The 16,350-nt window shown below is 48.0% G+C and overlaps 1 protein-coding gene across 1 annotated transcript in view; it reads left to right on the top strand.

Annotated features, from left to right (window-relative positions):
* The window catches only part of MAP2K6 (mitogen-activated protein kinase kinase 6), a 45,656-nt gene that overhangs the window by 19,483 nt on the left and 9,823 nt on the right, over nt 1-16,350 (top strand). The window contains exons 2-8 of the mRNA XM_066332332.1: nt 5,539-5,605; nt 6,813-6,861; nt 9,963-10,076; nt 11,420-11,539; nt 12,256-12,372; nt 13,535-13,586; nt 15,436-15,563. Of these exons, the coding sequence (XP_066188429.1) occupies nt 5,539-5,605; nt 6,813-6,861; nt 9,963-10,076; nt 11,420-11,539; nt 12,256-12,372; nt 13,535-13,586; nt 15,436-15,563 (647 nt within the window). The remainder of the gene's footprint in view (nt 1-5,538; nt 5,606-6,812; nt 6,862-9,962; nt 10,077-11,419; nt 11,540-12,255; nt 12,373-13,534; nt 13,587-15,435; nt 15,564-16,350) is intronic.

Genomic DNA, 16,350 nt, shown 5'->3' with positions numbered 1-16,350 from the left:
AAGGTTAATGAGTGAATTTCTCAGAGATTTGGGAATTTCCAGGTGTCCTGCAAGGCTTAAAGTTCTCTTTGAGCCCCTCAAACCCACTGTTGTTGCTGAAATGTGGATCTTTATCCCTTTGCACTTGCACACACCGAGGTTTTGCATGAGGAACTTTCTCCTGCTGGCCATCTCCAGGGTGCCTGGGACACAAAATAATCTTAATTCTTTAGGTTTGCCAGAACTGTCTGAACTGAGAGTTTTGCACCTAAGCCACTGTGTCCTGTCCCTCTGCAAAGTGACACTTCAGGATCAGCCAGAAGTTGATTGTGGAGCCTTGGAGCTGCCCATGAGCCTCCAAAATTGACTCCTCTTCCATGGAAACCCACCAAACATTCCCATTTTGTCTTCATTTTAGGGGTGGGGGTTTGCTCACACAGAGATAGGGGAAAACCAGATCATTTAGCTTTCAAAACCTTCCAAGAAATCAGACCAAAAAAAACCAAAAAATCCTTGGGGGAGACAGGAATCGTAAATGAGCCACTTTTATCTCGTAAAGGAAGGGGAGAAAGAGGCATTTCCCTCCTGTGAAATTTTACCAGCAAGTGACATGCCTTAGAGTGTTGTTTGAAAGGAAATGTTGCTACATGGCTATTGAACACATTTTTAATAATAAATTGTGGCGAAGACAGAACTAGTTAATATCCTTTGAAGGAAATTGGAGCTTTCTGTGGCGAGGAACTATTTATTTTGGATTATATCGTAAAAAGTTTTTTGAGTGCAGTGAAAAGCCTGGAGACTGGGGAATGGGATTTTCCTTCAGAAGTCAAAGTTTATTTTCTGTTACAGCCCATGTGGGCAGCAAATTCCTCTGCCTTCCCTTTGTTATTCTCTGTTCTTTTCACCGTGAAAACGTGGAAATTTCCTTTTTTAATATTGTTATTTAACGCTGCCCTAATTGATGGGGGTTAACAACATCCATCCCTGAGCTCTGTCAGGAAGAGGTGAACCAGCCCCTTGGAAGTGAGTTTTTCTCCCCTCCCTCAGGAATTGGGTTGAAGACCTTCCCAGGGAAGTATTTAATGTGTTTTCATTAAGTCAGGGTTTCTTTCTCCAGCTCCAGGTTTGCTCTCAGGGTGGCTTTGGGCTGGTCCAGGTCCTGCAGGAGCAGCGCTGGGGCACAGCAGGTTCCAGTGATGCTGCAGCCAAGTGCTGGCCTTGGAAGCAGAAAATCAGGGAGTCATTAAGAGTGGGGAAAAACTCTCCAAACTCATGGAACCCAAATATTCACCCAGCCCTTCCAAGGCCCCAGAGCTTCTGAACAGCTCAGGGATGGGGATCCCACCGTGCCCTGGGCAGCCCCTTCCAATGCCTCACCACCCTTTTGGTGCAGAAATTCCTCCTGATTTCTGATCTAAACCTCCCCAGGTAAAACCTGAGCCTGTTTCCTCCCCTCCTGAGATGGAGCTGCTGCCTTGAGCAATGCACTTGCCAGAAAAGCTTTGTAAAGGTGTAAAAGAAAGTAGATTTAAGCTTCTGCTTGATGTTCCAGACATGAAGCACAATGTCACGAAACCCTGGAAGATTTGCTTATCTAAACTGGGTTCTGGAGATGTCTCTCAGCATCACTCCAAGCCAGGCTTGGGTTTTTTTTTTTTTTTCAATTATTCTTAAAACTTGGCTTTTGAGTCAAGTGCTTGTGGATGTCTCCGTGTGCCAAAATGCAGGGGGAACTCTCAGATGAGCTTCAGCTCGAAGGCTCCAGGACCAGCAAGGCTCCAGGGGCTGTTTACACAGAAAATTCCTGGGGTTTTGGGTGCTGGGGAGGAGATGGAGCATCCCATCTGCTGAGCCACCAGGCAGAACCTTCTGCAGGAGGAGCCACATTTAGACTCCGTGCCGTGTGTGGTGGTTCACTGGGGCTTTCCTTAGTGCAAATCTCAGGAGATTGCAGTAAAAAACCCTCTGCACGGGTGGTTTGTGCCTCAGGATGGAGCCTTGGGCTGGTATTTTGGTGTCTGAGGCACCTGTGGCTCCCTGGTGGCTTTTGTGTTTCAGTCCCTGAGCTGGGGGACCGATTTATTTATCCACCTGCTTTTCTCAGGTTTGCAATCTCCAAAAGCTCAGTTTGTGTGTCAGAGATGGGTCCCATGGCTTTGACTTGCCACAAGTGACACAGACCAGCAGCTAAACACACCCACGGTGGTTTGGTCCAGGAAACAAAGCTAAAAACAGTCATCATCCATAAAAAACCTCTGTGGAAAATGCTGCTCTTCTGGTGGATGGAACAGGTACCATCCCACTTTGGTGTGTGATTAAGCTGCCCCCACATTGGGAGCTCCTGTGCAGAGGATTTTTAATCCAGCATCATCTCCCCAAGCTGACGTCTGCTCTGGCAAACTGGGGGATTTTATTGTGACAGCCAGACACTTGCTTGGCAGTTCCTATTGAACAGAGCTGATCTTGACACTTCCAATTATTATTTTCCTTTCAAAAAAAAAAAAAAATTAAATTTTACAAAAAGCCATTTTAAGTATGTTTGTGTTTGGGGGAGGAAGTCAATCGTGTGTGAGGTGGATTTTGGATTTTTTGGATTTTGGAGCAGGGGATTGGGTGAAGGGGATCCTGGTTCCTGCAGCCTGCTGTGGTGGTTCTGCTGTTTAATCCTGCTTTCAGAGCACTGGGGTGCTGAGGCTTCCTGCAAACCACTTGCAGACGTTGGCCCCAGAGGCTTGGAAAGATGAGTGCTTTGCATGTTGGAACAAAAGGAGCTCAGAAATTTGGCCTGATCCAGTTAAAAGCCATGAAATCGCCTGATTTCAGCCCAAGATTCATTAAATAACCACAGAGTCAGCACAATTATCCCCGTGGCACCTCTGGGTGCTGCAGGTGCAAATCCTGGCCGTGGCACTTCCCATTTCCCATCCCTCCTCCTGAAATCCATGTCCTCTTCAAGCTCCTGTTGTTGCTTTTTTCTGCTTTTCTTGAAAAGAAACCCCCCAAAGAATGTTCAGCTCTGCCTGTGCCTTGGCAGCTCGAGCGCACGGACAGATTGCGCTTCAAAAAAATGGCAGAGTTTCAAAATATTGTGTTCTGCGAAGAGGAGACAAGGAAAATAAACTCCCCGAAGTGCAGATTTGATTTCCCCAGGAGGGGAAAGGCTTTTAGTGTTTATTTGGGTATTTGGGGTTGGCGTTTTGCTCCCTGGTTCTGGCACCACTCGCGAAGCGCGATAAGGTTCAACCTGTTCTGGGTCCAGTTTAAATCAGCTTCATTCCCAGTGGGTTCATTTTCTCCCTCCCTGAGCAGGTTCCTGAGGCTCAGGGATAACGCATGGGGTGGTGCAAGCACAGCCATGAAGGATCAAATGGAAACAAAAAAAAAAAAAAAAAAAAAAAAGAGGAAAACCAGCAAATTTGTGCCCGTTTCTTGTTTGATTTTGTGTGACTGCAGCGGAGTGAAAGGCTGATCCTTGGGGTTTGTTTGCTGAGTGTTAACAGGGACAGTCCAGCCCTAAAAGAAGTTTCTCCATGGGCAATTTGATGTCTTTTCCACATGCAAAATTTTGTGTCTTTTTGTGTGACATTTGTGTGATTTTTGTGTCTTTTCCACGTGCAAAATCGGTTTGAATCTGTGCCTATCCATTTCCTTGAGGATGCAGGCAGGAGGCAGAGAGGTCACTGGGATGGATGGCAGCTTGGAAAATGCCAGAGGAAGAGGGATTTCGTTTGCCTGCGCTGCCAGACCTGTCTTTTTGAGATTCCTTTGTCATGTGCCAACATCTCCCTGTTCCACATCCCGCGGGGCTGAGGTGCACTTGGCACAGGAAAGGGAATGTGGAGCATCAGCAGGGTTTGCTCCTCACCTCTGCCTCTGGATACAGCTGGAAAACTGGGAGGAAAAAAGGCAAAGAGCAGCTCTGCTCACTGCAGGAGTTCCTCCATTGGTTTTTAGAAGTGTTTTTTTGCTTCCTTACACACCAGCTTTTACTTTTTGGGAAAATTCAGAGCTGTTCTTTGTGCTCTCTGTGATCTTGCTGCTTTTATTTTGCTTTTCCTGTGTGGGCTTGGGAGCTCCTGGGAGCAGAGAATTGGCTTTTTTTGGGGTTTTTTTCCCCATTTTTCTTCCCCTATGTGCATTCACAGCTCTGTTGATTTCTAATCCCAGCAGTGAGGGTGCTCAGGGGTTTCCATCCCATAAATGCTGTTCCCATGAGGTGTCAGCTGGGTTCTTGCAGCCTGTTCCATCCTGGAATGACTCTGTCAAAAGGAGAGAGAACAATCCCATCTTTTGGAGCAGACAAAGAAAAAGAATACTAAAAAAAAAAAAAAAAAAAAAAAAAAAACAAAAAACCCCACCAAAAAATCCACTAAAACAAAAAAACAAACTGAAAAAACAAAAACAAAACAAAACTCCAAACCCAAGCAAACAAACAAGCAAACAACTTAAAAAAAACCCCAAACAAAAGCAAAACAAGAAACCTCTCCAACAACAACGAGAAAAAAAAAAACCCAACCAAAAAACTAAAACCCTAAAAAAAAAAAAAAAAAAGCTAATCTGAATTGATTAATTGATTCATAAAGGTCATTTTCCATTCTGGGTGCCTGCCCTTTGATCCAGCACCCCTCTGGCACTGGGATGCACAGGCACCTATTGATGTGTCAAAAGGAAAAACAAATTCACACATGGATAGGTGAAGGTTGGGAATACAGAATACAACTCATCCTTAAAATAAAGACTAATTGATCTAAAAAGTTAGGTGAAAAATGCTGAATGCCTCAATTAGATGCTTGTGCCCTTTTTTGAGGGGGTGAGGATTTTATTACCCAGCCAAATGTTTGCCTTGGGGTTTGGTCACAGGGCTGATGCTTCCAGCTTCTTTTCTCCATGAATTTGAGCTGAAATGGGGCTGGACCTGTGCAGTCATAAAAAAGGTTCTTGTGTTTCTCTGCTCAGCTGCCTCACATCTTGAGCTGCATCCAGCTCAGAAAAGCTTGGCTGGTCAGTGTGAATAGAAACAAATGGCTTTGGAGCCTGCAAACTTCAATTCTGCCCCTTTTTTTTTTTTTTTTTTTTCTGGGTTTGCAGAACTTTGAATGACCAGGAGATGAAACATTGCAGTTAAACAGAATCAGAACCTGCGCTTTCAGACGCAATTTTAAGGAGATGTTTCATCCTGCCAGGGTTTGAAGTCGTGGATCTGGAATGGTTTTAAATCTGAGAAATGTTTGAAGGGATCCTACGTGGGTGGGAGGAGAAATACCTTTCCCTTTGCATGTTCTCGTGGCCTGCCTTTGCCAGAGCTCCTGCTTCTTTTCTGGACCAAGCTGGCAGCCAAGAGCTCGCAGGTTTAAATGAAATCTTGCTGAACAAAGGCACTTTATGTTTGAACTGTGTGCCCTGAGTCTGCCCCAGCAGCCCTGGCTGGGCATTTCTGTTAAAGAAGGTCAACAAAGAGCAGACAAGCTGTGTTTTTGCGAATTAACCCCAAAGAAATCATAACAACAACAACAACAAAAAAGTGCCTTTCTTTAATTCTGCCTCTTTCTTGTTGCACAGGCAAGAAGAGAAACCCTGGGCTGAAAATTCCTAAAGAAGCATTTGAGCAACCACAGACAAGCTCCACGTAAGTGTGCAAACACTGAGGCAGAATGAAAAGCAAACCACGAAGCTCAGCTGCCTTCCAGCCCTTGGCTGGCACCTGCAAATGTCCAAGGCCAGGCTGGATGGAGCTTGGAGCACCCTGGGACAGAGGAAGGTGTCTCTGCCCATGGCAGGGAATGGAATTAAATGATCTTTAATTCCAGCCCAAACCCATTCTGGGATTCTGTGATCATTCCACAACCCTCAGCTCACCACCCTCTACCATCTGTGCCTCATGCAGGAAAAGAGAAAAACCCAGGAGGAGCCCCCAGTTTTGACTGGTGTGGCACTTTGGTCACCAGTTTGAGTAACAGGCATTTGGTCAAGGCATAAAACTCAGCCCCTGCCTGCTCAGCCTGGCAGAAGGAATCCCTCTGTTTTAAAGGCACTTTATGCTTGGCTTTCTTTGTTTTCTGTGGGGATGGAGTGTTTTCAGCCTGTTAACCTGTGCTGTGGGGCTGAGGTGATGATTTATAGCAGGTTTAGATGTTCCTGCCCATTTAATCCCTTTTTCCTGAAGGCTGGCAGAGATTTGGTGCTCGCCACCTGCTTTGATTTCCCAGTGAATCCCTCTGGGTTCCTGCAGGGGCAAGGAGAAACTGGCATTTCTGGCTCTGAGAGGTGCCAATTGCAGTCACTTTTTTATTCCTGAACCCCTTTTGAGGTGACTTTTGTTGATCCTGCAAGGCCAGGAGGCTGCTCAGCGCTGCAGGAGCTGCTGGCCTGAAGATGTGAGGGGTTGTTTTAAGGGTTGGATTTACTCACGGAGGGAAAATTTGATCTTTTGTTAACAGAATCACAAAATACAGGTTGGAATGGGCCCTCAAGAATTGTCTGGTCTGACCTTTCTTGGTGACAACAGGGTAAAATCTTGGTCTAGAGAAGATGGCCCAGCAACCTGTCCAGCTAAATCTTAAATGTGTCCAAAATGAGGGAATCAACCCCATCCCTGGAGAGATTATTACAAGGGCTGATTGTAAAGTTCTCACTGAGAACTTTTCCCCTTGTGCCCATTCAGAATCTCCCCAGAATTAACTTGTTCCCATCACCCCTAATCTTTTCCAGGTGACTCCTAAAAAAGTCTCCCATCTCTTTTGTAGCCACCTTTGAAATTCTAGAAAGTGGTGCCAGGGCCTTCTCTTCTCCTTTGTAGGAAACATTTCAAATCTTTTCCCTTTCCTTTCGTGCAGGCCACCCAGAGATCTGGACTCCAAAGCCTGCATCTCCATTGGTGAGGAGGTAAGGCTGGGACACCTCTGGCACCAGGGGACCCTCCTGGGCTGGCTGCTTGTGGGATTGCTTCCCTTCATCCCCCAAAAAAAGGGCAGATGATTAAACCCCAGCTGTTATAAACAACGCAGCCCATTTTGACCTGAAAGAGAAAGCAGCTGATGGGTGAATAAAAGCTGTGAAGATCCAACCTGGGAGCTGGTGAGCTCTGGAGGCTTGTGAGGCACATCCAGCCATAAATATCCCCGTGGCACCTGGTGTTTGTGCTGCTGCAGCCAGGGCTGTGTGGGTGGGAGCCCAGCTGGAGCTGCTGGTTGGCACTGCCCTGCTCACCCTTTGCCTCCCATGACACGTGGGCTCCCTTCATACTTTCCACCATGGAAATTCCTTCCTTGCTGCACTGAGGTGCAGCTAATCCCCTGGAAATAACCATTATAAAGCAAAGGGGGTTGTTAACAGAGTTGTTGGACTCTCCTCTGCAGTTTCTTTGCTCATTTAAAGCCTTCACCCCAAAGGTTTCTCTTTGCTCATGTTGAAGGTTATCTCTTCAGGAGTTGAATTCAAGGTAGATGTTCCTGCCCTGGAAGCAAATCCTTCTGACAGCATGGAAACCAGCCCACCTGAATGAAAAAAAAAAATCAGAATATGAAAAAAAACCAAAAAAACCAAACCCCAGGACAGTTATTACTTTGATAGGAGAAAAAAAGCAGAGCAGAATTCAGAAAAGCGCTTTAAATCTGGACAATAAATTTATGAGGTGCAAAAGACAGGCCTTGGTGTCAGTGAGGTAATTTATGCAGTGAAATGCTAATCCAGTAGTGGTTTAGAATGCCTGACTTTGGAGGCTTTCCTTTCATTTTGCATTTTGTATTTCCCCTGGCTGGGAGCAGGGCCTGGGAGGTGAGAACAGTGAGATGCAAAATGATGCAGCAGGGAGGCAGAGAAAATGCCTCCTCCAAGAAAATCACCTCTCCCCTGCAGTCCCAGGGATGAGGGGAGGCTCCAGGGCTCCAAAAATGCTCCCTGCAGGAGGCAGTGAGGCCGGGCTGGACACTGCAGGGGGAACTCACACTTGCACACTCACCCTTGCACACTCAGCCTTGCACACTCACAGAGTTTTCCAGGCACGGATCTGTGCCTGCCCCACTGGCACCTTGGGCTTGCATTTCCCATGGATCTGTGACCTGTTCATCCAGCCAGGCGCCTTTAGGGTGGGCCCCAGCATTCCCACACTCCCCCTGATCCCGAGGGGAAGCCACTTCTCCTCCTTTCCCTTTAAACTCCTCCTGAGTCTCCCCAAACTCCTCCGTTCGAGGAGAACGCCCCGAGCGCGTTTTTGGAGAGGCTCCTGATGAGCAGCAGGAGCAGTGTCAGGCAGCCAGAGCTGCTTAAATCCCTGCTGGGACTCCCAAATGTTGGTCAGAGCTCCTTGTGCACATTCCCAGAGCGTCTCCCTGCTCTCTGTGGCATCCCCAGCTGGCTCACTGCAGGCTGCAGGGATTTTTCTGCTGCGCTGGCAGAAAGCCGTGTGGGATTATTCCCTGGGAATCAGCTCATCCTCTCCCACTGCAGGGGGATTGACTGCTGGGGTTGTGCTTGCAGCAAGCAGAATGCCTGGCTTTAGTGGCAGAGGCAGATTTGAAACACCCCCAAATTAATAATAATTATTATGATTATGATTAGAGTGGCTGCACGATATTGTGGCAGAAAGGAGAAGGGCAGGGATGCAGGGTCCATACGAATTCATCCCTTGTGGAAAAGTAGGAGAAAATGATGATGGACGAAAGAAATCCTACCTGATTTGAAAAGAGGGCACATCCAGTTGATGTTTGGCCCATCTGCAGGTTGGGGGAAATGAGTTTCAAAAAATCTGGAGATGTTTCTGTGGTTGTTTGGAGAAAGAAGAGGATGGAGGGAAAATGAAACGAAGTAAAATCGAAGATGATTCCGTAGGGAGAAGCTGCTGTGGTGTTTTGTATCCCAGCCCTCACAGGATGGAGAGGCTGAAAGTGCTACCAGCTGAAGGTGGCTGGGAGGGACAGGACAAGAGCATGGAGTGACAGGACAAGGGGAAGTAGATTCAAAAGGAGAAAGGGTAGGGTCAGACTGATATTAGGAGGAAATTCTTCTTGTGAGGGTGGGGAGGCTCTGGCACAGGTGCCCAGAGAAGTTGTGGCTGCCCCTGGATCCCTGGAAGTGCCCAAGGCCAGGCTTGGAGCAGCCTGGGACAGTGGAAGGTGTCCCTGCCCGTGGCAGGTGGATGAAATGAGATGATCTTTAAGGTCCCTCCCACACAACCCATTCCATGACTGCAGCTCAGAGCGCTCTGTGATCCATGAGCCCATGACTCGGGGCTGTGGGTGGCTGTCAGGCAGAAAACCCATGGAAGGAATGGTCCTGCTGTGCCTGCCCTGCTCAGGATGCTCCTCCACACAGCCTGGAGCATGGACCAGAGGGCCCCAGATGGCCCCAGGAGAGGACAGGGACACGAGTGACGCTCCTCAGTCACTGAATGCCTCGTGGTGCTGCAGGGAGGGCCCCAGTGTCAGTGCTCAGCACACAGGAGAGCTGCTGCCTGTTACTGCAACAGAGTTCAGTGTGGGGAGCAGGGCTGCAGCCAGGGAAACCTCTGATCTGACATCTCTGCCCCCCAAATGCGTACTCACTGCTCTGGGGTTTATCCCACTGCTTCCTGTGCGGTGCAGAACGAGGGAAGTGACCCTCCTTGGTCTCTTCTGGCATGTCAGAAGTTAATTTGACTTTTTGCCCTTCCCCAAGCTGTGCCTGGGGCTTTGTGACACAGACCCACAGGACACGTCCCCTCAGAGCTCTGTGACCACTGTGGCGGTGGCTGACCCTCCTGCAGCTCTCTGTGATGCTCAGCAGTTCAATTCTGTCCCAAAACTGACCATTGAGTGTCCCTTTGGCCAAGGAGCCTGGAGGAAGACGTGTGTCACCTGTGTGTGACCTGTGTGTCACCTGTGTGTCACCTGTGTGTCACCTGTGTGTGTCATGGCGTTTGCACCTCCTCAGCTGGGGAGGGGACACAGGGAGAGGGAGGATGTGCCACGACAAACACTCAGAGGCCACTTTGGGCTTTTTTCCCCCAGAACTTTGAGGTGAAGGCCGATGACCTGGAGCCCATCTCCGAGCTGGGACGAGGTGCGTACGGGGTGGTGGAGAAGATGCGGCACATGCCCAGCGGGCAGATCATGGCAGTGAAGGTACAGTGAGCCTCGGGGCTTCTGTCCTGTCTGGGGTGCTGGGCACACTTGGAATCCCACCTTGTTCCTTCCCTGACGTTGGCTGCTGTCCCCGTGAAACCCTCTTTCCACGCAGGGCCCGAGATTTGGGTTATTGGGGTTATTTAACCAAGGGGGGTTTTGGGGTTATTTGGCCAAGAAAAGGGGGATGTTGGAAAAGTGGGGTGCTCCAGCGTTGTAGTGCATCAGTCACACTGTTCACCTTGATCCACAATATTCCTGTTTCTCTAGGATTCAATAGACCATCGTTTTTTAAATATACATGTACATAAAAAAATTTCCTTTGTTTTTTCTGCTGTAGCCCCTCAGATTCACTTCATAATTATAAAGAAGAATAATAATTGCACAAAAGACTCTTCTTCATGTGGGGCTTTTTCAGTCTCCTTGGGACAGGAAGTTTTTTGTTGTGATTTTCACGTTTTGCCTGCCGCAGTGGGATCTTGACTCATGGCAGGCTTGTAGATATTATCATGAAAAGTTTTCATAACAACAGCTTAGACTCATAAATTTGGAGATTAGGGAAATGGTCATGGGAAAAACTGTAGCTTGGGAAGGACCATTTTTTCGCTTGGCTGAATTTTAGTTTCCTTTCAGAGGAAAAGATCTGGAAGCTGTGAGCAAACCCTTTGCTCCTCAGTTATGGGCAGAATTTTCTGTGGGTGCAGAGGTCCCACGGCCTCTGTGCTCTGCATTTGGTCTTTTTGTTTGCTTTGGTGCTCACCAAACTGCCCAAGACCTCTGTGAGGGCGATGGAAGATCTCAGCTGGGCGAGGCAGGAGCGTTCAGGCTCTCTGTGATGCTGAGCAGTTTAATCCTGTCCCATAGCTGACCTCGAGGGGCTTTGGCCCAGGAAGATGTGTGGGACCTTTGTCTGCCCTGTTGTGGTTTTGGGCAGGTCTCTGGGTATTTCATATCAAGGATATCTCTTCCTGGAGGCCTGGGAAATGCATCTTTTCCAAAGCCAAGGGTTAGCCCACGGTGCAGGGCTGGAGCCTCTCTTGTGCCCAAACCCTGCTGATGTAACACATGAACTCCAAAAGCCTCCAAAAGGAACTCGATTTCCTGCTCCTTTCTCCTCTCCCAAGCCACTCCTTCCTTTTGGCTCTTGCATAGAGTGGTGTTTGCAGAGAAGAGCAAAGCCACCGGTGCTGAGAGGACCCCTGGGTGCTCCTGCCGTGGGTGCTGGGCTGGGGACACGCCTGTGACAAAGGTGGTGACAACGGGGTGGCAGCAGGGGGGCTCTGGGGTCCAGGTGTGGTGCCAAGGCCCTGGGGCAGCCAGCCCTGACACGTTCCGTGTTCCAGCGGATCCGAGCCACGGTGAACAGCCAGGAGCAGAAGAGGCTCTTGATGGATCTGGACATCTCCATGAGGACGGTGGATTGTCCCTTCACCGTGACCTTTTACGGCGCGCTTTTCCGAGAGGTGAGGCTCCCTGGGGCTGAGTTCCCACTCCTGCACTTCCTCCAGGGGCCAGGGGTTTAATCTCCACCTGCTCACGGAGGTTGGCTCAGGCCTGGGCCGAGGATGTGTCACTTGCTGTGGCTGGGAGGGTGGGACAGCCACCACCAGCTCCCAACATTCAAATCACCCTGGCTTGGTTTCATCCATGGGGAGGAAAAGTGTGGAAAGCTCTGAAAAGCAGGATTTATTGAAGAGCTTTAAGCACAGCTCTGCAGAGCTGAACTTTTCCTGGCTGGGCATCGGGAGCTTCAGCTCCTGATAAGTTTCTGGGCTCCTAAATCACCGTGGCTCTGCTTTGGGAAAAGCCCTAAATGGTAGGGAATGTGAACAGCAGTGAATTCCTGAGCAGGGAAAAGAAAACCCGGGACAGCTTTGCTGAATGGGTTGTGAAAAACAGGGAAGGGAAGGGAAGGGAAGGGAAGGGAAGGGAAGGGAAGGGAAGGGAAGGGAAGGGAAGGGAAGGGAAGGGAAGGGAAGGGAAGGGAAGGGAAAAGGAAAAAGGAAAAAGGAAAAAGGAAAAAAGGAAAATAGGAAAATGGAAAAAGGAAAAAAGGAAAAAAGGAAAAAGGAAAAAGGAAAAAGGAAAAAGGAAAAAGGAAAAAGGAAAAAAGGAAAAAAAGGAAAAAAGGAAAAAGGAAAAAGGAAAAAGGAAAAGATCTGCTTGCTTTCCTGTCCAGGGAGACGTGTGGATTTGCATGGAGCTGATGGATACCTCACTGGACAAATTCTACAAACATGTCATTGACAAAGGCCTGACGATCCCCGAGGACATCCTGGGGAAAATTGCAGTCTCTGTGAGTCCGGGGTGGGCAGGGCAGGGAAAGGGATTTCCCCTCTAAGCCAAACCCTGCCTGACCCAAGCTCCCTGCTGTCTGTGCTCCATGTGCCAGCCCAGGTGGCCTTTCCCACAGCTGGCCTCACATGTCTGTGGGTTATTTATTATAATAAATCATATGATTTAAATTCTGAATTTAATAAATCATATTAAATAATAAATAGAAATAATAACAGGTTTAATTTTATTTCATTTTGAATTAAATGGAAATAAAGTTTCTGTAATAAATATATAAAGATATAGATAATTTGTATCATAAATCTAATAAATCATGTTAAATGACAAATATAAATAATATGGATAATTTTTATTTACTTTTAGTGAATTAATTTTAATAATTAGAGATAATATTTCTATAATGTATAAATACACATAATGAAATATTTATTAAATAATAAATATAAATAATAATAGGTTTAATTTTGTTAAACTTTGAATTAAATAAAAAATAAAACTTATATAATAAATCTATAGATAATTTATATCATAAATCTAATAAATTATGTTAAATAACAAATATAAATAATATGGATTATTTTTCTTGACTTTTAGTGAATTAATTTTAATAATTGATAGAAATTATATTTATATAATGAATATATAAATGCACATAATGAAATATTTATTAAATAAATATAATAAATACACTACTTATATAATTTATATAATTTCTATAATATATATAATATATAATATAGAATATATGTAATATATGTAATATATATAATATATATATTATATATAATATATATATTATACATATTATATATATATTATATATATTATATATTATATATATATATAATATATAAAAATACATAATATCTCTAAGCGGTGTTATTCAATGGTGTTATGTATAAGCCATCACTGTGCTCTCCCGTGCACATGACGGACAGATGGCCCAGTGTGAGATGTGGGCAGGCTCCTGCAGCTCCTTTCCCTTCTCATCGGGGTCCTGGAGCCCCCGGAAGGTCCCTGGGTGCCCAGCCCCACCTCAGGCCTGCAGGGAGCTGGGGATGTGGTTCTCCTGCCCTCCAGGCAGCTCTGGGGGTGCAGCCACCTTTCATTTCTCCCCCTGGGGCTGCTGCCAGCTGGGACTGACTCTGCCTTTGTCGTTTCAGATTGTAAAAGCTCTAGAGCATCTCCACAGCAAACTCTCCGTGATCCACCGAGGTGAGTGCCAGCACACACTGCCCTGCTTTCAGCTCCCAAAAACCCAAATTACCCTGGATAAGGCGAGTGTTCCACAGCAGAGAGACTCCCCAGCATCTCATGGCTTGTAGCAAAAACCAAAGAAGAGGAGATGGGCTGCTGTTTGCTCCTTAAAAATCTGCCTGCTGCTCCCAGCATCTCCCTGAAGTGCAGGAGGAGGGGCTGGCAGAGGAGGGGCTGTTTCCCTGGGGTTCTTTCCCCTAAATCCATGGTCTGCTTCATCACCTGGGAGAAAATTCAGCCTTTTCCCCCTGACCTTGGGATGCTTTGGAGCAGGCTTGGCCCAGGTTTGCCCCGCAGTTCTGAGAGGGATCTCCCTGCCAGCCTCACCCTCCTGCTCTGCTCCAGCCATCCTCACCCCTTCCATGAGCTTCCCTGGGCACCAGTGCAGCACAGCAGGCTGGCGCCCAAACCAGCCTCAAGTGAAAGCAGAAATTCCCTCCTCAAACTTTACTGATGTTTTTTCCCCTGTCTCAAAGCTCTGTGAGCACACTCAGAAACAAATCTGCAGTTGCTGCTTGATACCTTCATTGTTAAGGGGCCATTTTCAATTTGTGATGAGGAGGAAGGAGCCCTCCCTGAGTGCCTGGGAAGCAGCAGAGTTCAGCTGGAGCAGGCAGTGGCACTGGCTGTGTTCTTCCTGGGGCTGGGGGTTGAGTTTTTGCCTTCTGTGTCCCTTACAGGAGGTGGAAAACCCTCCTTGGCTGCTGGGTTTCTCTGTGTACTTATTTGATTTCCACTGAAAATTGTCTTGATTTCAGCGTAGGAACAGATGGGTGAGGATTTTGGATACCTGAGGCTTTTGATTGCAGAATGCTGATTAGAGAGCAGATGTTAACGAGCTGTAAACACACAATTCTAATAAGCAGGACTCAAAACACAGCTTCTAGCATCCCTCAAAAGGTGTTTCATCTCCTGTATTTAATTCTTTATCACGTGGAGACAGAGGATCTTCAGTGACCTGTTATTTTGGGGTGGCGGCAGGGAAGGGATTGCTCCCTTTGGAGCATCCCAGAGAAAGCAGGGTCACCTGTGCTGAAATTCCACTTGGGATTAGCCTCACAGAGACTGCAGGAGAACACCTCCATGCTCTCCTGGGTAGGACTCCCTGGCATCTCTGGGTGCCTTCATTTCCCTTTCTGCTGGGGGTTGTGGCTGCTGAACACACCAGGGATTTGTAAAGCCACGATGGGAAGAGATAAATGTGGCAGTAACAGAAAAATGAGCCTCTGGGCTGGTTTCCATGGGCTGTGGAGCTCCCACTCTGCTGCTGCTGCTCACGCTGCAGTCGGGCTTCAAATCAGAGGCCGTTCCTGAACCTTTGATCCTTGGCTCACTTCACTGCTCCCTCCTTGCCCTGCAGCCCTTTCACCTTTTCCTGCCCCCACATCCTTCCCCAGTGTGGGTTTTCCCTTTTGCTGCCATAATTCCAGAGCCAGGGGGCTCTGCCAGAGGCAGACACCCCACGGCATCACCCTCATCCCTGGGGAGCTGCTCCTTGGGAGCTCCCCGAGCATTCCCTGAGCTGTGGGATGAGCTGGCCGTGGGCAGGGTCACCTCCTGCTGCCCGAAATCAGAGAGGGGAGTGTGTGAGTGAAGGGACACTGGCAGGACACATGACAGGCCCATGAGGCTGTCACCTGAACGCTCCACAGCTGCAGCCAGCGGGTTTTTTGGCACGCCTGGAGCACCGGGCTCTGCTGGGCTCCTGGGCTGCCCTCTGCTGCTGGGACCCTCTGTGGCTGCTCTGTGGCTTGTGGCCCAGCCACCTCCACGTGACAGTGACTGTGGTCTGTGTTCCTTCTTGCAGATGTAAAGCCCTCTAACGTGTTGATCAATACGCAGGGGCAGGTGAAAATGTGCGATTTTGGGATCAGCGGTTACCTCGTCGACTCTGTTGCTAAAACCATGGATGCAGGATGCAAACCCTACATGGCTGTAAGTGGAGCAGCTGCGTGGGGAGCAGCCAGAGGAACATGAGCCCGGGGGGAAGGATCAGCCTCTCCTGGGGATTCCTTTGGGAAGATGCAGCCGTGAAGTTCAGGGATAGAATCCCCTTGGGAGGAGAGGCAGATCTCGTGGCTCAGATCACATCTCCTGCTCCTTCTCGCCTGCCTGTGACCTTGGGGAAGGCTCTGGAGCTGCTCCCTATTGCCTGAGTGCCTTTTGCCCCATGGGGACAGCAGTACTTGGCATGGGGAGGAAGAGCAGTCCATCCTCACCCCTTCCCTGAGCTTCCCTGAGCACCAGTGCAGCAGAGAAGTCTGACACCTAAGCCAGCTTCAAATGAAACCAGAAATTCTGGGAGCTGCTGTGCAGGATTTGTGGAGCACCTGAACAGGGTGAAAACAGTTCTGGAGAGCTGAGGCTTGTCAGCCCCTTTGTGCCAGCTCAGCTCCACCAGCCCAGCCCCTGGTTCAGGTGCCACCTGTTTCTGGTGGCCCATGTCACTGATGCCTCGAGGGGCTCCCTAGAACAGAGCGTAGCCAGAGTTAAAGGAATAAAGTGGGTATTTATTGAAAGGCCTTCACAGGATACACCTTGGGCAGGACAAGAGCCTGGCTGAGGCTACACTCAGGATGGACAGTGGGTCACAAATTTTTCACACTTTTATAAGTTTTGGTCCATTTCCATATTGGGGTTAATTGTCCAATTCCAGCTCCAGGTGATGCAGTCCCACTCTCCCAGTTTGCTCTCCTCAATCCCAGTTGTTTGCACTTTTTGG

Source organism: Sylvia atricapilla, chromosome 18 (genome assembly GCF_009819655.1).
Source record: "Sylvia atricapilla isolate bSylAtr1 chromosome 18, bSylAtr1.pri, whole genome shotgun sequence".
Classification (NCBI taxonomy): Eukaryota; Metazoa; Chordata; class Aves; order Passeriformes; family Sylviidae; genus Sylvia; species Sylvia atricapilla.
This window is presented reverse-complemented; position numbering and strand designations above follow the sequence as displayed.